General features: G+C 33.9%; 1 protein-coding gene across 1 annotated transcript in view; it reads left to right on the top strand.

The window, feature by feature from the left end:
• Nucleotides 1–544: 544 nt before the first annotated feature.
• LOC129954235 (probable multidrug resistance-associated protein lethal(2)03659) overlaps nucleotides 545–23,487 on the top strand; it is a 43,045-nt gene continuing 20,102 nt past the window's right edge. Inside the window, exon 1 of the mRNA XM_056068010.1 lies at nucleotides 545–1,448. Coding sequence (XP_055923985.1) covers nucleotides 1,369–1,448 — 80 coding nt within the window. The 5' untranslated portion in view covers nucleotides 545–1,368. The remainder of the gene's footprint in view (nucleotides 1,449–23,487) is intronic.

Below are 23,487 nucleotides of genomic sequence, written 5' to 3'. Positions count from 1 at the left end.
GGAAGATTGTGCCTCTAGTGTTGACGGTTGAGTTTTGCACAATTCTTTCCAGAACGATGTTGAAGAAGTCGCATGGCAGTGCATCGCCTTGTCTAAAGCCTTTTTTGACATCAAATGCATCGGTAAGATCTTTTCCGACCTTGATAGAGCAGCGTGCACCACATCTACTCCACATCTACTCATGGACTAATTGTCAAAATTACAAATACAAAAATGTAATCAAACAGGTTTTTGAGAGTAAAAACGTACGAAAGATTCTGCTCTTGGTAAATGGAGTATTTTTGATTAGAAATGAGCCCAACGTAACGCAGACGAAGCTAAAGCGTGTTTGTGTTTCAGCCATTAAAATTGCGCTTTATTGCATCAGGCTAGTGTAAACGTAGCATAAATCACGATTATCATAAGAATAAGTTGGTAATTTTTAATTTCCTACTATTAAAAAAAGAACATTTTCAAAACGGGCATTTACTTTTGATCGACACTGTAATCAGTTCTCTTAACAAATATCCAATAGGGTAATGCACAAAGAACTCTTCAACGATTCTTTTAGTTTTCTGCCGACTGCTGGGAGCAACGGCAGCACATTTCTTACTTTTTTGTTTTTTAATTCTGTCGTCGGTCGTTACCGAAGAAAAAGACACTGTGATTGTCAAATTTACGGTATTTTTTGGCAAAATCATATCTACCGTCTTTTTGAGAAGGACTCTGTGAGTCTGACTTACAATCTAACGGTTAATTTTAATAAATTATCCAAATCGGTGAAAAATACCAAAATACCTACGAATTTTGCATTTTTAGTTAAAATAGAAATTTCGTGACGTCACAGTGTTGTAGTCTGGCATCGATTTATCTGTAAAACAAAATAAAACCTCATCAATCTCTACGCGGCGGTCTACCCCTCTGTCCGTCGACGCCGCCGCCGTCTCCGCTTGCCGACAACCACAACGACGACGACGACGTCTACCTTTGTCATATTCGTGTTTCCTTTTATGGTTTATAAATGTTGTACATAAGGCAGTCAGTAACCTCATTTTAGAATAACTCTAAAAAAAACAAAAACAAAATAAGAGAAACAAATCGTTATTTTTGTTAAGTTAAAGTTTAAGGCGTTTTTTGCAATAAATGTAAAATAAAAATCTCGAATTTATTAAAGGTGCATTTTACATTTTAATTTGTTTTTTGTTTTCTCAATCTACGACAATTTTTTAATCGAGTGCTGCCCATTTTACATCTTCATAATCTTCACAGTGCTTTACTCTTTCTTTGTCGATTAAGTGTTCTTTGTCTAGCTGCTGCAGATTTTTAACGTTAAAAAGTGCATCAAAAATTAGAAAAGAAATAAAAAGTACCTAATAAAAATTATTCAAGATGAATCGGACGAAAAGAAAAATTGTGAAACCCCCAAATCCGGTGGTGAAGGCGAATTTTCTATCAAAGTGGAGTTTCTGGTGAGTGGTGATGTGATGAGAATCCTAATAAAATTCTATATTTAAATTACAGGTGCAGCTCACTTTGGGATATGGGATGGGATGTGGTTAGTTTGGTACCTTGTATTCCTATAGTAGAGTGATGATGAAGTACTTCTATTTTCTAACGGTGTTGACCATGTGATGTTCTGCTTCTGCAATTATTTGCTCCATCATTTAGTTATGACGTTATGTATAGAAGAGTCAGTGTTCGCAGTCTCAGGCGTTAGGCGTTGAGCCAAACCTAAATGTAGAACATAAGTTCAATATGTACATATGTAATATTATTATCAGTTTAACCTTGACTAGCTGCTAGAAGTTGAGTGTGGTTTGGCTTAGTCGTTGTTGTTGTTGCTATGGCTGGTTGCTAGCGTTCCTCATGTTTTCTAAATGAGTTCTTGATTTTGTTGTTGTTTCCAATTCTATGTAGGTATAAGAGGTTTTGGTATGCTCTTCTGATAGCTTAGCTTAGCTGATTGGGATCCCGTTTCCAACATAATGGCATCATTTTATGTAAAATGTTTGCATGTTCTCATGTGAAATTGACTCAAGATGTCTTGTCTCTTGGGATCGAAATTCCCAACAATTATTGGAAGGTACATAATGTACATACATACATTTGTCTATAGGGTAGAAGGGGTGCTTAGGTATATTTAATGAGAATGTGATAAACGTGTCCCGGTATTTTGTACAATTTTACTTTTTATTTTTGCCTTTTTCTCAGGTAGTTTACATTTTACTGTATTCAAAGTTAAAGGTGTGTACCTACCTATGTTATTTTTTTATTGAATTTAAAGATGTTTTTATTTTGTTGGCCAGAGTTAGGAAGACAACCATGAACCTCTTCAATAAACATTTTGATTGATGATGATGTAACCGTTGATTGTGAAAGCGGATTATTTGCTAATTTATTCATAAATAGGATATCACGTGCGCCTACTCATTCAAGTTAACAAAATAATAATAAATTTGATTGCTTTTTGATGTTGGAATGGAAATGATGATAGGTGGGTGGGCATTTTGAATTTGGTTTTGATTTTGATTTTGGTGTTTTTTTGTCATCACTGTGTATTTGGTCGTGTAATTGCACAGGTTATCTTTTATATACCTGGCTGTTTGCTGCCTGCTGCCTGCTGCCTCCTGTTAACTCCTCTCTTCTATTTTCTATAGAGTAGTTTATAACGGGAACGTGTTCTGTATTTGGATTGTACGAAAATAAAATTAAGTGATGCCACTTTATATAAATTGGTATTGATTTATTGATGGAAAGATAAGGAAGTAGTTATGTAAATGTAAAAAGAAAACAGAAATACAGTCAAACCTAGTTAAAAGTGTATACAAAACTAAATTTCGGAAATAATTGTGAGACGAAAGGAAGTTCATAAAATTTGCTAATTCCTCTAAGTACGTATGAAATTTAACACGTGGATAATTTTACTTGATAGGTTTATGACTAAAAGTAATAAGTATCACAACTTAAGGGTAAGGAAATTTTTAATTAAATTTCAAAGTTCCTGCAAAAATGGTTGATTTTGACATTTCTTCTCAGTTTTTTTTGTTTTAGTTTTGACAAACTTGATTGCTTTTGGGAATTTATTGATTTTTATAAGATTTTATTTTCTAATTATTCATACATTTTAGTAACAACTGATTTGATTCAAAGCTCAAAGACACTTGTTTTCTATTTAGTGGCCAAAAAAATACAGAAAAGAGGCTGGGATGCGACCCACACTGATAAGTTCCCATCCCGTCCGTTGATTTCTCTTGCTTGAAAAAGCTATTACATAGTTAAATTATTCTAAAAAAATTCAAAATAACCAACAATATTTTGGATATGATGAAATAGTTTGATTTCAAAATCTTCTTTTTGTTAACGAGATTTTTAGTCGTAAACCAATTTTTACCAATTTTAGTACCATTTTTTAAAAGTTTTCATTTCTTATATAAACAAATATAAATTGAATGAATGAAATTAATTTGAAGTTAATTTTTTCTTTTATTCAATAGAAATCGAGAAACGAACATCAATTTTAACAGATATTTTTGTGTCTATTAACTTCCCATAGGAAGTTATTGTAATGGGTCTGATTTGTCAAATTGAAAATTTTGAAGCTCAAGAACCAGCAGAGATATCGATTTTAAATAAATTTTGTTATACAGATAATAAGGCAGAAAGATGCAAAAAGGGGTCCCAAGGAAATTGCGTAGGTTGTTTTTTTACCATAGCAGTTTGAAAAAAAGGTGAAAATTTTGGTTAACCCTAATTATCTTATGAACCAGAGACTTGAATAAAATTTTATATAATAAACTGTAACGTGATACCAAACAAGTATATTTTTCTGAAAAATTCCATTTAACGGTTTTTTTTATAAATCAAAAAAACTGAAACAAAAATTTGTCACCTCCAAAATTTTACGACCAAAATATGATTTCATCTCCCAAATAATTTTATGCAACGAAGAATAATGTTTTTGACATCTGATAAAATTTTGAGAAAAATCGAATTGAGTTTTTTTTTATAAAAAATAAAAATCTGAAAAAACTTACTTAACCCTAGAAAGATAACCTACGTCAAATCGACGTATAAATCATGTGTATCACTTATGGTCTGTGAAGTATGGTTATCTTTCTAGGGTTAAGGTGGCGCTACAGTCCGGGGCAGACCTGGGTCTCAACCAACAAGCGTCTCCAGCCAGCTCGGTCCCTAGTTAGCTGTCTCCAGTTTCGCACCCCAAGTTAGTTGAGGTCCTCTCCCACCTGGGAGGGCCACCTGAGTCGCGGTCTTTCTCTACTGCGCCGTCCCTCGGGATTGGATTCGAAGACCTTCCGGGCTGGAGCGTTGATGTCCATCCGCTCTGCATGACCTAGCCATCTAAGCCGTTGGACTTTAATTCTGCTACAGTTCGTCGTTATATCTTCTCCTTCCTTCTAAAGAAAGCATTACAAAAAGTTGGTAAAAATTGAATATCGATTAAAATATCTTTTCAAAAACTTGAAATTTAGGCTTCAATATTATTTTATCTTATAAGAAATATTGTTTTCAACATTCTGAAAAATGCTGAGAAAAATCGAATTGACAGTTTTTTACAAAAAATAAAAACCTAAAAAAAAATTAATAAAAGTTGGTAAAAATTGATTTTCGACTGAAATATCTTTTCAAAACTTTGAGATATTGGCTTTAATTTACTTATATCTTTCAACAAATTTTGTTGTCAATATTCAGTAAAATTTAGAAATAAATCGAATTGACAGTTTTCTTACAAAAAATTAAAAACCGAAAGATAATAGCTTCTAACTAATTTTTTCTTATAAGAAATATTGTTTTCAACATTGGGACACATTTTGAGAAAAATCGAATTGACAGTTTTTTTTACAAAAAATAAAAACCTAAAAAAAAATTGTATAAAAGTTGGTAAAAATTGATTTTCGACTCAAATATCTTTTCAAAAAATGTAGATATTGGCTTAAAACTACTTTTATCTTTGAAGAAATATTGTTGTAAACATTCGGTAAAATTTTGAAAAAAATCGAACTGACAGTTTGTGTACAAAAAATTAAAAACCTAAAAAAAAATTATAAAAGTTGGTAAAAATTGATTTTCGATTCAAATATCTTTTCAAAAATTTGAAATATTGGCTTCAAACTAATTTTATTTTCTAAAAAATATTTTTTTCAACATTCGAAACAATAGAAAAAATAAAACTCTAAAAAAAAAACAATGCTTAAACTTGGTAAAAATTTACTTTCGACTCAAATAGCTTCTCAAAAATTAATAATATTGGCTTCAAACTTATTTTAGTTCACAGAAAATATTGTTTTCGATATTCAGTAATTTTTATATAAAAATCCAACAGTCGGTTTTTTTCATAAAAAATGAAATCTACAAAAAATAGTACGCAAATTTGGTAAACATTGATACGAGTACATATAGACAAACTTTTAAGCAAGACAAATCTACAACGGGATGGGAAGTTATCAAAACGGTTCAACATTTTTTTACGAAATTCAAATGTAGAGCGTATATTTACAATCGCAAAACAACTGCATGCCAAAAATATTTTTAGAATAAAATTGGGAAATTTTATATATGAAAATAAATTTAAAAAAAACCGCTCTATATAAACGGTGATTTTTTAAGAGCTTGAGAACTTAAAAAAAAAAAACGCATACAATTTGCAAAATCTCATCGATTCTTTATTTGAAACGTTAGATTGGTCCATGACATTTACTTTTTGAAGATAATTTCATTTAAATGTTACCCAATTTTGGGTAACTTTTTCGAGCATTTCGGCCGGAATAGCCCGAATTTCTTCGGAAATGTTGTCTTCCAAAGCTGGAATAGTTGCTGGCTTATTTGTGTAGACTTTAGACTTGACGTAGCCCCACAAAAAATAGTCTAAAGGCGTCAAATCGCATGATCTTGGTGGCCAACTTACCGGTCCATTCCTTGAGATGAATTGTTCTCCGAAGTTTTCCCTCAAAATGGCCATAGAATCGCGAGCTGTGTGGCATGTAGCGCCATCTTGTTGAAACCACATGTCAACCAAGTTCAGTTCTTCCATTTTTGGCAACAAAAAGTTTGTTAGCATTGAACGATAGCGATCGCCATTCACCGTAACGTTGCGTCCAACAGCATCTTTGAAAAAATACGGTCCAATGATTCCACCAGCGTACAAACCACACCAAACAGTGCATTTTTCGGGATGCATGGGCAGTTCTTGAACGGCTTCTGGTTGCTCTTCACTCCAAATGCGGCAATTTTGCTTATTTACGTAGCCATTCAACCAGAAATGAGCCTCATCGCTGAACAAAATTTGTCGATAAAAAAGCGGATTTTCTGCCAACTTTTCTAGGGCCCATTCACTGAAAATTCGACGTTGTGGCAGATCGTTCGGCTTCAGTTCTTGCACGAGCTGTATTTTATACGGTTTTACACCAATATCTTTGCGTAAAATCTTCCATGTGGTCGAATAACACAAACCCAATTGCTGCGAACGGCGACGAATCGACATTTCACGACATTCGTGTGGTTGGTTTAATATCCAATAAAGTAAACTGAGTGCGAAACTTGGCCACAATCGCATTAATTGTTTGCTCACTTGGTCGATTATGTAGACCATAAATCGGACGTAAAGCGCGAAACACATTTCGAACCGAACACTGATTTTGGTAATAAAATTCAATGATTTGCAAGCGTTGCTCGTTAGTAAGTCTATTCATGATGAAATGTCAAAGCATACTGAGCATCTTTCTGTGTGACACCATGTCTGAAATCCCGCGTGATCTGTCAAATACTAATGCATGAAAATCCTAACCTCAAAAAAATCACCCTTTATTATTACCTGTGTAGGTGTTACGTACAACCTCTACAACTATTGCTTACGTGTCACTTCGTAACTAAAGTCCAAAACGCACAAGAGCCTGACTGTAAACAAAACATGAAGAGCAATTTCTTGTACCTGTTCGTATGCTTGTTTTTTTTTAACTTTGACGAAGAAAATAAACTGAACGCAATAACTCCATGTTAGGGCTGAAAACTTGTAGGCAACAAGGAATTTGATTGGATTGTAGTAAGTGGCTTCTACCTACCAATAACATACCTTCATTATCATCATAAACATGTCTTTATCTGTCTTTCTGCATCCCTTTTGGACACCTACCTACCTTCTCCACCAATAGGCGATCGCTTTACAATTTAAACATACATGTTCTGCCTCTTTCTTATCTTTAGATAATTTATTTTCCATCCTGGTTCCTCCAATATGAAATTAAAATAAAGCTACCCAAAGGAAAATTCTTTGAGCAGACAAGTTGAATACACAAACAATTGTTTTCCTTAAGTATGCTTACAAGTATTGATAAGGGATAAGTTGTGTCTTGGGATGAATCGCGCGGTTTTTTTGACAAACCAAATGGCTTTTATATCTTTGAAGACAAACTTATTTTACAGGTATATTTTTAAATCTTATATAGGTACTTTTTTAAAAAGACTTTGCATAAAGGAGCAAGTGGTATTATTATTATTATCTGCATAACAAAATTTATTTCTTAAAATCCGACAAATCAGACCCATTACAATAACTTCTAATAGGAAGTTAATAAAAAGGTACTGTTAAATCCGAAAAGGCAAATATTTTGACTTAAAGGCGTTTCCTCGCTTTAATATTTTAAACATGTTATATTGAGACCCCTACCTAACTGTTTAACTGAACTGAAGAATGCACGTGCTGCGGTAATAGAAATTCGACCCTGTTTTCAAACTCTTAACTGATTTATCAATAATGACAGTTCTGATAAACTATCTGTCAAAATTTTAAAATCATTTGTATAAGTATGAGGCCTTTTTTTAAGATCAATTTGTATTAAATTTCTCAGCAGCTTCAATTTTTGATTCGTTATTCATTTTACGATTTGACGTTATCAAAACAATTTACATATATTTTGACATTAGCATTATGACTTATCGAAAATTGTATTGATCGGCGTTCCTAAATGGTTGGAGCAAATCCCAACAAACACTTAAACAATTTGATTTTGACATAACGATAATTTTTATACTATAGTTTGAAAAAGAATGGCTGCGTTCAATCTCAGATAGATAGGGTATCCGGATACCTTTTTGTTAGTGTTTTAAGTGTAGATTAACAGCTAATAAAAACCAGCTGAGATGTCAAAAAAGGCGGTCAAGAATTTCTGGGGTATGTAGGTAGCTGACAGAACAGCTGATTCAATACATGGTTGAATTTCAAGAAACTTAAAAAATTGATTTCAGCTTTTTATATTTGTTGGTAAACAAAACGATACAAAATGTTAGTTATATTTGAGGATGTTCTATACATAATAGACGATGAAGAAGCTATTTAGAGATTTCGCAAGTAAATTATTAATCGTATAGAATTCCAACTGAGCTAAGAGGAAATTAAACATAGATTACCGATTAAGGTTATCTCTTTTTTGTTAAATTGTTACGCAACTATCAATTGACCAGATGAAAGTTGTTTTTATTTTTTGACAGCTATCTCAATACAGCTATCCAACTCGTTCAACAAGGTATCTAAAAATCCAAAATTGAAAGTTATTTGATTTTTGTTATCTTATTAGCAGCTTTAGTTATAGACATCCTGTTCAATTAAACGGAAATTAAAAGCTAAAATGTTTATCTGAATTATTGCCTCTGACAACGCCACAATCAAAATTGAAATTTCAAATGACAGAAAACAAATAACAAAGCTGTCATTTTGTAATGTGTTATAAAGTGAGCAGTGCTGCAAATTACAGTGCTTCCAAGTTACAAATATTTACTTTGATTTTGTAATACATTTATTAATTTTGGTTTGTGTCAGTTAGTTAGATTATTTTTTTTAAGATCTATTAAGCGAGTAATCCAATAACACGGGGTTCAATTAACTGGAAAAATCTGTTGTATGTACATACATATATGCCAATGCTGTTTCGAACGCTATTTTCGGTTAATTAAGCGGGAAAATCAATTATGCGAGGTGGAATTACTGTATGCTAAAAATCACAAAATCTTTGAAACCTTAAAATTACCTCATAAATTGTGAACTATACATGAACTCTAAAACCCTATGTAAAAGTTATTTTAAGAGATGATGAATACAAAACTAACAACCTTGGCATTTTGCAAGCATACAAACAGCTCTTAGAAAATCACCCATTCCATAATTGAATTTAATACAATAAGATGATGAAGAAAATGCACTTCAAAACGAATTATACAGATCATTAAAAATAAAAATAAAAAAGTTCTTCAACCTCAATTCCAACTGAAGTTAACCCGTTTTGAACAATTTATGGGTTTGCACATTTCATGTAGTGCATTTTGTTCGGAACATTGAACTCAATAATTGTATTCAATATCATGACAGCAGCACTGCTTCTGCGATTTATCAACGTATTAACAAGACCACCAGCGCTGTCAACACTAAACTGGACAATATTTTCCCAAAAACTTTGACACCAGCACTTAAATTTTGTGTTACTGAATATTGGAATAAACAAGTTGTCAAAAAATGCACCAATAAAAGCAAATTTAGAATTGCTTACAAATTTATAACTTATTATTGAAGCAGGTTCAATTCAATTTGTATTGTGCTCACCAAGGTTAGTCAATAAAGATGTTAGATATTTTTTGTCGTTTTATGTGGGAACATTATGTTTGACACTTGAGAAACTCTGTTGTTCAGACTTGTCGAGTTCATACATTCCTACATTTCACTAGATATTTCTTATAGATTATCAACTTAGACGCTTTTCTTTTTAAGAAAAATTTACTTTTATAAGTAAGAGAATGATTCCTGACACGTTATTCAAAGAAATCCAATAATTTTCTTGGGATTTTATCAAAGGTTCGTGTTAACTACTTAAAGTTGAATTTGAATTTAACCTTCAGTTAGCTCTATGATTTACATTTATTCAGCGAATTATGTGGTGGGCTAACCTTGAATTAGTTAATGAAAGTTTAATATGGAAGGGATCATTCTTTTTAATTTAGTCCTAAGAAAACAAATATTTACAAATAGTTTGAATATTTAAGTTTTGTGTTTTAAATTTCTTGATTTTGCTTCACTTCATAGAAATGGAGGAAATTTGGAATTGTTTAAGGGGCACTTGACATTTTTTCTCAAAAAAGAGAGAGATAACAATTTATTGTCCTTGAAAAAATCACAAAGCACGAACGAAATTAATTTTTGTACGACTTGTGGTTAGAAGAAGTTTATATATTAATTAAGTATTAGTAAGTAATTATTTTTTTAAGATATTTAAAAAAAAACCCAAAGTAAACACTCTTATTCAAGATTTGATTGATGCGTAATTTATCATATTTTTCAATGTTTTTATCAGCAATGTCTTAACTGTCTAATAAAACGAATAACAGCTTTCTAAGCGTTAATTATGGGAATATCGTGTGAAAGTGTCATAAAATTAAGTATGGCTTGGCTACATGTTTATCATTTTTTTTGTAATACCTAAGCTTGGTTATTAAGCGATCCATCAAAGTAAATGGTGAACATTCAACTAATATACCGCATTTAATTATCATAATGATCCAATCCAGAACAGATCAGATCAATAAATTAAAACAGTTCAGAACATGATGTTTAAATTATATTATTTGACGTAAATGATGATTTATTTGTGTTTTTTAACTTCCCATAGGAAGGTATTGTAATCGTTCCGATTTGTCTAATTGAAAGTTTTGACATTTCTCGACGTTTCAAAGTTCCTTAAATCTTAATCAAAGATTTTTAAAGAGATGTCTGTTCAACTTTATAGGCATCAGTTTGCTTACAAAATCTTTTCTGCCGTAATATGTGAACGTCTTAAGCCCATCGTCACCAACCTGACCAACTACCAACAACTCGTTTGACCTGTGATACAAAGGGACAAATTTATAGAGAAGCTTTATAGCGATTATGTTAGAGCCATTTTGTCGCATTGAGAAATAAGATTAGGTCTCTAACCTTTGTCTCAGATAGCTCATCAAGTTCGTGAAAGAATGTTTTTCCAAAGTATTTCATTCTAGTGTTTGCCAAAGCAGGACATTTGCAGAGGAAATGGATTATCGTTTCACTTTCTCTTTGGTCACTACAACTACGGCAAAAGTTGTTGTAGGAGATACCCAACTTCTCCGCATGAACTCCTATAGGCCAATGTCCGGCACAAACCGCAACAATCCTGGCTATGTCTTGGCTTGGCCTGCATAGAAGATCGTTTGTACGGGTTTTATTATAAGAGGGCCATATCATCCTAGTTATAATGCAGTTGGGTAAATTGCTCCACCTTCGATTCAGTTTGGTAGATAGAAAAGATTTTAACCTTCATAGCACCAAGAGGAATGTTAACAATTTCCACTAAGGCCCGGAACCCAGATCAGGGTGACACCGAAGTTAATATTCAGGCACGCAATCTCATCGCGACATTGCTGGACCAATTAAGATGAGGATGTGGCCGAGTTAATGGCTTTGACAGCTGCCTGACTGTCTGTAAAGATAGCCGCATTTCGGTTTTGGTTTGGGCTTTGTTTAAGTATCATACATGCCTCCCTTATTGCCAGCAGTTCAGCCTGTAAAACCCTATAGCAAAGTCAGGAAGCCAAAAGGATTTGGTTACATTTAGGGACTTAGAAAAGATCCCAGAACCAACTCCGCACTCCATCTTTGAGCCGTCAGTAAAGATGGTTGTATCAAAACCTATCGACACGATGTCATCCTCCCAATCTTCTCTGGATGGGAAAATAACCTTAAAACCCTAACTAAGGCTCAAAGTAGGAGTGCAGTAGTCAGTGTTTACCGAGATAACATCTGAGAGAATCAATTTCGTTGTGTTACTGTGACCATAAGGTTTTGACAACCTGCTGTTTGATTCCTTCAGCCTAATAGCGCTGTAGGAAACTATGTATTTAATAAAAAGGTCAAAACTAAGGTAGGGGCCCTCACTGTTTGATATAGTGCATCTCAGAGAGCTTGCCCTCGATAGAGTTCCACACGTTCAGCAGACCTTTGCTGTTTGTGGAAAGCTCATCCACAACTGCTACGTGGAGGTCATTCCTGACAACCTCACTATGAGTACGCAGTAGCTCTGCTCCAGAAGATGGTGCTTTCACTGGCTTTGTCCGGTCGTCAAGCTTGCTCTTTTTCTGAGACAACCTTCTGGTACCTTATTTTATCTTGAGCGTCCCTCTCATGAATCACTCCGGTCTCTTCATTTTTGGAAGCGGTTCCTGAGAAGAGCGCCTCGAGTTGCACTGCTGCTCGAGGGTTTCGGTTTTGTATACGGTTTATGAAGTATAGGAGTGCTATGAATAGCACTACTACTTTCTGTGGTTTTGGGTTGCTCACAAGTGCTAAAACTACCAGCGCTAAATGAGCTCCCCTTCAAGGTCTCCTGGCTGGAGGCCAAGAGTTCATCCTCCAAGTCTGTGGATGGTTCTACGTTTGTCATGTCTAGTTCGTCGAATTTGGTAAAGGTTTTTGAATGTTAGTCCCACGAGTAGGTCGAATAAAAATGAGGTCAGCCCCGGCAGAGCCGATATACAGGGGTAAGGCAGAAGATAAGACGGACCCTGCCAAGGGATTCGAATGAGCTCGTTAGCGACTGGTTTGCCCCCCAGCCTTTCATTCTCGGCACGGATTATGTAAGACGCTCACACCACCACTGAAATTAGGGACCCCGTATCTATGGTCAAATTGCATTGCTAAGGCTTGCTACTATTTAGGAGTAGGAAACTTCAGCAATTCAACCTGACCTTAGCTGATCCACATCTTGACAACGTGCAAGACAACTGTGGTGATCATTACCGCCCGGCACCCACTAGGAGGGTTTCAAACGAGGATTTTTGCCGAGCTAACCCATCTAGGTGGGAGTCCGTAAGTTTGTTTCGTTAAATATTTTTTACATATTTCATTCTGGAAAACGAATATTCGCAAAAAATATAGATGCAAATAATGTCAGCTGAATCTGTGAACTTCTTTTGACGATTGCGTATTTTTCGGGGTCGATGCTCCAAAATTCTAAGTATTACCCTTTTTTCTTAAACAGAGCTTCAAGATTTGAATCGTTTTTAAAATCGATGAACTCATCAAAAAACTTTGCCTGATCTTCATTTAAAACAGAAGCCACTTGTTGGATAGTCGTTCTTTCTACAAGCGTTAAGCATTTTTTATTTTTCTGATATTATGAAACCTTTTTTTAAATTGACAGTGCTGTTAAGTAATTCAATATTGTTGAGCAGTTTTTTCAGAGATGTCGATGAGGTCCTTTATAGCTATTGCCATTGTTCGAAAATTTTGTAGCTGTTTACTATCTTATTCCTTCATGAAAAATATTAAGCTTTTCTTCAAAAGCAAATATTTTACTGGCAAATCGCATAAAAATGCTACAAGACACCACCAGCAGCACTTACGAAACATTCTTTGACAATTTCTGCATCGGTGAACGGTTTCACGTGCTTACCAAGAGTATAGTAAATTTCGTAAGATGCCTTAGTTAAGTTTCAAGCCGAATCCGAACGGCTAATTTAAGAAAGCACTTTTCATGACAAGAATTACTCTTGGAAAAAACTTTAGATGGCAAAAACCCGTGAAAAAAACTTTAGATGGCATAGTCAGGGATCGAACCCAAGACCTTTGGTATGACAAACTTTTCCATGCTGCTCTATATAGGTTGGAAACAACTTTATCGAACCTTTCGATGTCTAAAAAAGTGAGGCGCTGTCATGAGATTTCCTTAACATCTTACTTGAAAGAATAGTGCAGAGGTAAACAACGCTAGAGGTAATATCTTTCAAAAGTCTGTACAATTATCATATGCTGATGACATTGACATAATCGGAAGAACTTAGCATGATGTCAATGGGGCTTGCGAGTATTGAGGCAGAGGCGGAAGAATGTGTTTAACGGTTAATAAGGCAAACCGGAGTACATGCTGTCATGAAAAAAGTACCTAAAACACCGACGTCTCGGTCAAAACGTTACCAGCGACAGACGTAACTTTGAGGTTGTTAAGGACTTTGCCCACGTGGGCTCCGCTATTGATCGCAGAAAACAACACCAGCGCTGACATCTTCCTAATCGCTGTTTTTTTATGCTAAGAAAGCAATTAAGCAACCCAAAGCTCTCTTTCGAGCTACTAAAGTGCCTGCCAACTCTCCGGCCCTAAAGTCTTCGAATCAACTACCACAGGACAGCGCAGTAGAGGAAGACCGAGGATTAGGTGGCGCCAACAATAGTGGAAAGTGACCTCACCCAACTTGGAGTGCAAAACTAGAAACATGAAGGTAGGGACCGAGCTAGATGAAGAAATTTGTTGGGTGAGGCCTTAGTTCACACAGGACTGTAGCGCCACCTTAAGTAAGTTATCTCAAAAACCACAAAAGATATCGACTTCAAATAAATTAGGTTATATCGATATAAATATTAATAATACAAATTTTGTAATGCGAAAAATAATAACGTTTTAAGCATCTGAACAAATTTCTAGGAAAATCGAACTGACAGTTAAAAACCTAAAAAGAGACTACGAAAATCCTTAAAATGTAGTCAATGGGAAAATATTATATATTATATATTTTTGTCCTATTTTAATTATTTTTATATCAGTCTGTACCCACATCTTCCAACAAAGTATTATTTTATAATACTAGTCTGTTTATTATCTTTTCCAAGCTTATATAAATTAAATAAAACACATTTTAGACGTCAAATGAAAAAAGAAAAATCAGCTAGACAAATATTTTTCTTCAAAAATAAACAAAATATATCTAACTGTTAGAAACTTTATAGTTTAGTTTATTAACCTTCTAATGTTGATTAAGCAAAATAAATCTCTTAGACTTTATTTACATAAAAATATTATAATTTGAAATAAAATCAAGAATAGTAAACTTGCGAAGTTATGTAGTGATAGAAATGGTTCTGTTTCGCTAAAACAAACATCAGATAACAGATAAGCAAATATTTACACATGGCTGTTTCCAAGTGGTGACATGATTAAACGGATAACTATATTTGTTTGTAATGTCATCTATGAATTCCTAAAAAAATGGAGTCTAAATTTATCTGAAACTTAAACTTAAACTTAAACTTAAACTTAAACTTAAACTTAAACTTAAACTTAAACTTAAACTTAAACTTAAACTTAAACTTAAACTTAAACTTAAACTTAAACTTAAACTTAAACTTAAACTTGAACTTAAACTTAAACTTAAACTTAAACTTAAACTTAAACTTAAACTTAAACTTAAACTTAAACTTAAACTTAAACTTAAACTTAAACTTAAACTTGAACTTAAACTTAAACTTAAACTTAAACTTAAACTTAAACTTAAACTTAAACTTAAACTTAAACTTTACATTAAGATCTAATTTTGTATTCTTATAAGGTATTCTGTTTAATCAAGTTCTAAGTAAGAAGTTGTATAATAAGAAAAAGGAAAAGAATTAAGTAAAAATGTGCGACATGATTAAGGTTTTTATATTAATTAATGTGATGTAATTGCGAATGTCATCGGAGCATTAGCAAAAAGCGCGTAAAATTGATAGTAGAATCTCTAGGGCACTTCTTATCTTGTGTACGTAGTATGAGCTCATTTTTGGTGTTAAGGATTTGATATTTTGTTTTTAATACGCTATTTCAAAATGTTATGTGATATGTTTTTTTCATATGAAGAGGTATCAGAAGGTGTCAGTTTAAAATTAGGAAAAAGTGACCCACAACACGCGCTGTGTTAAATATTCAAGGTCAGTTACATTTACTGATATGTACATAATTGTGTTCTAACAGTCTACGAAGATAGGAACTCTATGGAGAATATAAAATAACATATTGAAATTGATTAAAACAATTTTATTATTTATTTACGTTATCTTACATTATCTTATTGGCATAGTTTTTGTTTGATTGGAAATCGACAAGAATCAGTGCATAATTTGGACTTATTTAAATTAAAATATTTCATTCATGGAATTTAATAAGAGGTTTCGTCGCATGGCGTAAGAGATACATTGAATTTAAGCAGTTTAAATAAATTAAGATTTGATGAACTATGTGGTCGTGTTGCGCCTCTTTCTTCTGCCACTGACATAAACCAGCTGTCCCGGTCAAACGATGTTTTCCTTAGAGAAATTATTTCAACAATTACTATTCAATTTTACTTTTATTTAGTTTTGAAATTAGTTTATGTTGATTTAAAGTAATTAAAATTAAATAAAAGTCTTAACTTTTTGAAGTTCTAAATCAAAATTCTTAAAACAGTAAGAAAATTAATACACTAAAGACAGAAACAAAAACAGTAGTTATTTGTTAATTTAAAAACATATTCACCTAATGTATGAAGATATCGTTTCAAAATTTTAATTTGACAATGAGAACAGATGATTATCAAATCTTACAATATTCTCAGATCTGTCATTTCGGGCTTTGACATTTCGAATTCAAACAATGAACTTTTATGAGGCAAACTGGAATGTTACCTCAGGCTTTGCCTCCGCTTTAGGTCGTAAATATCGTTAGTCCGACCGAAACGCCCTATAAGATCTATTTTCTATCCTATTTACACGCTCACAGTTGACATCTCGATTGTATGTACATATGTTGATCAAAAATAAATCAATAATAAATAAAAATAGAGACACAGTACCCGTGGCATGACTGTCATGCAAGTCCATGCGTTGGAATGTCATGCAAGAGTTCTTCGGTTCGATCCCTGCCTATGCCATCTAAAGTCTATCCACGGGTACTGCCTCCTGCGAGGAATTGACAAATTCTCCAAGAGTAACTCCTGTCATGAAAAAGTGTTTTTTTTTTTTAAATTAGCCGTTCGGATTCGGCATATAAGCTGTAGGTCCTCTCCATTCCTGACAACATTACTCGCACACTATAATGGTTGAGAGTTGTAAGTCACTAAGCCTTAGTTCGCAACGGACTTTTGTGCCACCCAATTTATTTATTTATAGAGACACACTTGCGGTGCAATTTTAAAGGAACAGAACTTTATGTCATATTCACTTCTTCTCAACAAAATTGGTGGAGCTTTATGACACTTGGTGTCTTAAAGTATCGTAAAATCGGTAAGAAGTCAGTAAAATGTCACGCTTTTTAACACAAAATCGTTAATACGAACAAACCCTTTAAAATGTCGGTTTGCGATTTGGGCAATATTTTTGGCTTTATATTTGTAATCAAGAAATTAGTTTTTCTATTTGACACCAGGTGACATTTGGTTTTGAAAGTTTGGTATCACTTCCAAGTATTTCAATAAAAACATTGTTTCCAAATTACCATTTTCATTTATCTGGAAATGAAATATTTTCTTTAGTAACACAATGAAAAGCTTAATATTTCTTAAGTATGCATATCAAACACAACTTGATCATTCTGCACAAAGGGACAATTTTGCCAAAACTAGACAAGGCTCTATACGGTTCGTCCCTGTCATAAACTGTCAAGCAAACGAAATAAGGACAACGATGGAATGTTAGGTCCCTTAACAGACCACGTGCAGCCGAACAATTAGCGGAAACCCTTAACTGCTGCGAGGCAGAATTTACCGCCATCCAAGAAGTGCGATGGGATGGACCGAGAACAAAGACAGCGTCTATTTGGGAGTGGATTATGTTGTTGGAACCAAACTCAGGCAAAAAGTTTTGAGTCTCAACAGTGTGAGCGAGCGCATCAAGGTTAAATTCGCCAACATAAGCCTAATATGCGCGCATGCCCCAACAGAGGAGAAAGACGAAGACACCAAAGACATATTCTTCGAGCTCTTGCACAAGACATATGAGCAGTGCCCTCGCTATGACATTAAAATTGTCTTAGGAGATCTTAGTGCCAAGCTAGGAAGAGAAGACATCTTTGATGGCATAATCAGGAGATACAGCCTGCACGCCACTACCTCCGACAACGGATTCAGGCTTGTCGATTTCGCTGCGGGGCGAGACGTTCTGGTAGCTAGTACGCAGTTCACGCATCTTAATATCCACAAGGGGACATGGAAATCTCGTGATCAATCAACCGTCAACCAGATTGACCACATTGCGATCGACGCACGACATTTCTCCAGTATCCAGGATATCCGAACATTCCGAGAGGCCAACATTGACTCGGACCACTACCTCGTTATAGCCAAGGTACGGCTACGGATATCCCGATCCAAGCCAAAAAAAGTGAGAAGATTCGGCGTTAGACGCCTACAATCGCAAGAGACTGCCATGTTCTTTTCCGATCGAATTTCTAATAACCCCTTAAGGAGTCCTATGCTGTCTGCATTAAGCATTAAAAACCAGTGGCAACATTGCATTGCAGCCATCAGAGATGCCGCCACTGAAGTGCTAGCTTTCACACGGCCGTGGTCGGAAGAAAGCATGCCCGATGAGTGGAATCACAGCATAGTATTCCCGATACATAAGAAAGGAGATCCTCTAAATTGCGCCAAATACAGAGGAATCAGTCTACTTAACATTGCATATAAGATCCTCTCTGCCGTATTATGGGGAAGCCATTCGTCAACAACCTGATTGGTCCTTATCAGTGTGGCTTCAGACCAGGAAAATCCACTATCGACCAAATATTCACACTACGGCAGATCTTGGAAAGAACCTAGGAACTTCAAATCGATACTCACCATCTCTTTATCGATTTTAAAGTCGATTGTGACAGCATCTATTGGGAAGAGCTCTACAGAGCAATGTCTAGTTTTGGCTATAAATACAGACAACGACACCAGGGCTGAAATCAAACGAAGAATAACTCTTGCAAATCGCTGCTTATTTGGACTAAGAAGGCAATTTAGAAGCATCTAAAATCACCATCTATTAGACACTAAATATCCCGGTTCTCATTTTTGGCGGTGAGGCCTGAACCGTGTCAAAGATGAGAGCGTCTTTGGATACTTCGAGAGAAAAATTCTTCGGGTGATTTTTTGGTAAATCACTGACTTAGTTAGCAGAATTAAAGTCTAACGGCTTAGATGGCTTAGAAATTGGGTCATGAAGAGCGAATGGACATCAACGCTCCAGCCCGGAAGCTCTTTGAATCCAATCCTGAGGGACGGCGCAGTACGGGAAGACCGCGACTCAGGTGGCGCACCTAGGTGGGAGAGGACCTCAACCAACTTGGCGTGCGAAACTAGAGACAGCTATCTAGGGACCGAGCTGGCTGCAGACGCATGTTGGTTGAGGCCCAGGTTCGCCCGGACTGTAGCGCCACCTTAAGTAAGTACGTAAGTAAGAGCTCATCAGTTACCATAACGTCTCCTCTTTCCTCATTTCGAATGAAATAATTCTCGATTATGACGCCAGCGCGCAGCTTGTAAACGGTTTTAAAAAGCCTATTTTAATGGCAAGTTTTGCTTATTAACGAAGCAATATGACCAGAAACCCAACAGATCAATTTTGTTAAAAGTGCATTCCGACAATTCAGAAATGTTTTTCTAGCGTTAAACGTTTGCCACAACCACACTTAATGGAAATGTCAAAATAATTTGACATTTTTAACTGTCAAACCATAAACAACTAACAAATATCCTTTGTATATGGTTTTTCAATAAGGGCGGGTAGATGTGGCGTTTGTTGTGCTGCTCGTAGCGCTGTCCTTCTGGATGGGTCAATTTGGGCAATAAGAAATTAGTTATCCTCGTTATGTAGCGCTCGTCTCACTAACGGCATTTTAAAAAAAAGTACGAACCAATTACGTTGCTGGCCTAAAATCCACACCAAACTTTAACTTTTAGAGGATGAACCTGGTAAACCTCATGTGGATTGACGTAGTCTTATACATGGCAATTTTGCTTGTTAACGCAGCCATTCATCCAAAAAATCGCTTCGTCAGTGAAGATAATTTTTCGGCCAAAATTGGGGTCCTCTTTCATACCATTCGAAGCAAACAAACGGTGTTGTCTATGGTCATGAACTTTGAGCTCCTTGGTCAGTTGGATCTTGTACGGGTGTAGGCCCAACTTCCGACGCGAAATTCGCCAAATTGAAGTCTGCGAAAGGCCGAATAGACTTTCCGGGTTTTGCTTTCCACTTTCATGAACCGTTTCGATGTTCTCAGCCGATCTTGCGTTCCTTGGCGACCAAATGTTGAAGAGTCGACTGTGAAGGGCAACCACGTCTACCATAAAATGAGCGGAATGCGCGCAACGTTTGCGTTGACGAAAACTCATTGTGATAGTATAGGTTTTATCATTTGAACGTACTGTTCAATTGCGTAAATTGCCATTGTAATTTGGCATAAACAACTGAATAATAAACAAAATATTTGACATGTGTCACCAAAACAAAATGGCCGCCACTAGGCGCCAAAATCTACCCGCACTAGAAAAACTCTATAGAAGCATATCACACCTTAAAAAAGAAAATTAATATTCCCGACATTATTGTTTTGTATGAAAATTGTTAAGCTAAGTTTTGTTGATCATTCACCTGTCGCTAGGCTGATAGATAGAGATAGTAATTGTTGATTTTCTATTGAAAAAAATATATTGTTAGCGCCATTCGCAGAGAAGCTAAAATTATTTCACAACTATTGAACGATATATAGTTTAAGTTCTAACTATTTATAAGTATTTAAGCTTCGAAGTACCAACTTAATTTGAACCTTTTTGTTAGATGTGTACATGCCTAATTGACGATCGTTGCCAATAAACTTTACAATTATTTGTTATAATTTTAACTCAATTAAAAACAAGTTAGTGATTTTAGTTCATTACTCATAAGTAGGTTAGGTATTTATATATAACAGAAGTCTAGAGATCCCATTCCCAATAGATACTTATCTACGAGTAAATGTTAATACAAAATATTGATGGTGAAATTGTTCAAATAATTGTTTCTTTCGGATTCTCCTTTTTATTTGTTTAATTATACAGAACAAAAATCAATTAGATTGTCATGTTTATATTGTTATAATCTTTTAATGGGATGTGGCTGATGAATTAACGATTTTACTTCCATATACTACACTTCATTGTACATAATTTGTTTTAAGTATTCTCTCTGCATATTTTATTGACGCCATTAAAATTTGAATTGGTGTCGATATAAAATTATTTGAATACTTAATTTACATATACGCTTTTTTTCTTTTTTAACGCCAGCCGGTCCGGCTTGCTAGGAGCATTATGGAAACAGATAAGGCCAAAATAATAGGAACACAGGCGCTCGAGGGGTTTTTAACACTCTTTACATGTTTACATTTAATCACAGTGCGAGTGGAAAAATGGAAAGAATTTAAGAGGAGATTCCGGTGGGCATTAATCCTTAAAAGTTTTTAACCTTCCACATTCTCGATGTGCGGTTAAAAAAGAATCTCTATACTTGACAATACTTCCGAAATTGTGATCAAGAGTAAACTGATTAGTATTCCTGGAAATGCAAAATATCGGTAAAACAATGAAATCCATAAACCATTTCGGCAATGTTCGTTTTTAATGTTTCGGTTTCCGTACTATCTATTATTTTTAAATCCGGTTTTTTTGATTCTATCGAAGGAATTATGAGAATATGAAAAGCTGAGGGTACTTTCGGCAGCGAATGAGTTTTATGCATTGAAAGTTGTAGACAAAATGTCGTTTATGAATATAAAGAAGAGATTCGGAGACAAAACACAGCCCTGTGGAACACCAAATTTTTATTTTAAGACTTGAAAACATCCAACTAAGTGGTAAAAAAGGTAGTTTCTTATCCAAAGAAGCACAGAGATCAATACCGAAAGCAAGCATTTTTGATAAGAGAGCTTGGTGCCAAAAATCATATTTTCTCCAAAATGATATAAATACTTTATCCACTGTTTGGTTAAACCGATCTATAAAAAGCTTTCGATCTTCGAGACATTTCCTGTAGAGTAGGACAGAAAATTTCACTTAGTGGTTTTACCAGCGTAGAAGAACACATCTTCGAAACAATAGCAAGAATACTATCTGGGCCAGCGGATATTTTGATGTCAAGATTTTTCAGTACTCTTGCAATTGTACGAATGCAAAAAACATTTGTTGCATAAATTTGCGCTCTTATGACACTCTCTGGTAGCGTCGAATTAATACCAAACTGTGCTCCAAGCAAATAGGAATATGAATCGAGCTTCTAGCTTACAGAGGGAGTGTCATTGTGAACAAGCGCTGAAACCAGGAATAATGCGTTGTTACGTCCGTTTTTTACAATTGACCAGAAATAAATAAAATTAAATAGGTTTTTAGTCGAAAACAAATGTTTACCAAGTTTTGTAGAATTTCTTAAATTTTTACAATTTGAGAGATATCAAGAACCGAACATGAATTTTAACAAATTTGCGTACCTTTTATTGTAGATTTTATTTTTTTTACGGACTGTTGGATTTTTATAAAAAAAAAAATTATTAAATATTAAAAACAATATTTTCTATGAAATAAAAAAGGTTTGAAGACAATATTTTTAATTTTTGAAAAGCTAATTTGAGTCGAAAGTAAATTTTTACCAATTTTAGTATTGTTTTTTTGTTAGGTTATTATTTTTTGTAAAAAAATTGTCTATTCGGTTTTTCTCAAAATTTGACTGAATATTTACAACAATATTTTTTTGTAAAGATAAAAGTTGTTTAATGCCAATATCTGAAAGTTTTAAAAAGATGTTTAAGTCGAAAATCAATTTTTACCAACTTTTATTATTTTTATTTAAAAAAACTGCCAATTCGATTTTTTCAAAATTTTACTGAATGCTGAAACTAATATTTCTTATAAGTTAAAATTAGTTAGAAGCCATAATCTCAAAATTTTGAAAAGATATTTGATTTGAAAATCAATTTTACCAACTTATATTAATTTTTGTTTACGTTTTTGTTAAAAAAAAAAACTGTCAATTAGATTTTTCTCAAAAATTTACTGAATGTTGAAAACAATATTTCTTATAAGTTAAAATTAGTTGGGAGCCATAATATCAAAGTTTTGAAAAGATATATTAGTCGAAAATCAATTTTTCTCAACTTTTATTAATTTTTTTGTTAAGGTTTATATTTTTTGTAAAAAATGTGTCAATGCAATTTTTCTAAAAAAATTTCGAATGTTGAAAATCAATATTTCTTATAAGCTAAAATTTTTTGGAAACATAATCTCAAATTTTTGAAAAGATATTTCTGTCGAAAATCAATTTTTACCAACTTTGGTTCAATTTTCTTTTAAGTTTTTATTTTGTGCAAAAAAAACTGTCAATTCGATTTTTCTCAAAATATTTCACAATGTTGAAAACAATATTTTTTTATAAGATAAAATAAGTTTGAAGCCATAATCTGGAGTTTTTGAAAAGATATTTGAGTCGAAATTCAATTTTTACCAACTTTGAGTAATGTTTTTTTAAGTTTTTATTTTTTATAAAAAAAATTGTCAATGTGATTTTTCTCAAAATTTTACCAGATGCTGAAAACGTTTTACTCGTATTTGCCGGTCTTGTATTTAACTTTTTATAAATTATAAATACAAGTTGAAAAGGTATAATTTCCTACAATAAAGTTATGTTCCTATTATTTTAGC

This window comes from Eupeodes corollae, chromosome 1 (assembly GCF_945859685.1).
Source record: "Eupeodes corollae chromosome 1, idEupCoro1.1, whole genome shotgun sequence".
Taxonomy (NCBI): Eukaryota; Metazoa; Arthropoda; class Insecta; order Diptera; family Syrphidae; genus Eupeodes; species Eupeodes corollae.
Note: the sequence above shows the minus strand (reverse complement) of the source record. Positions and strands in the feature narration are given on the sequence as shown.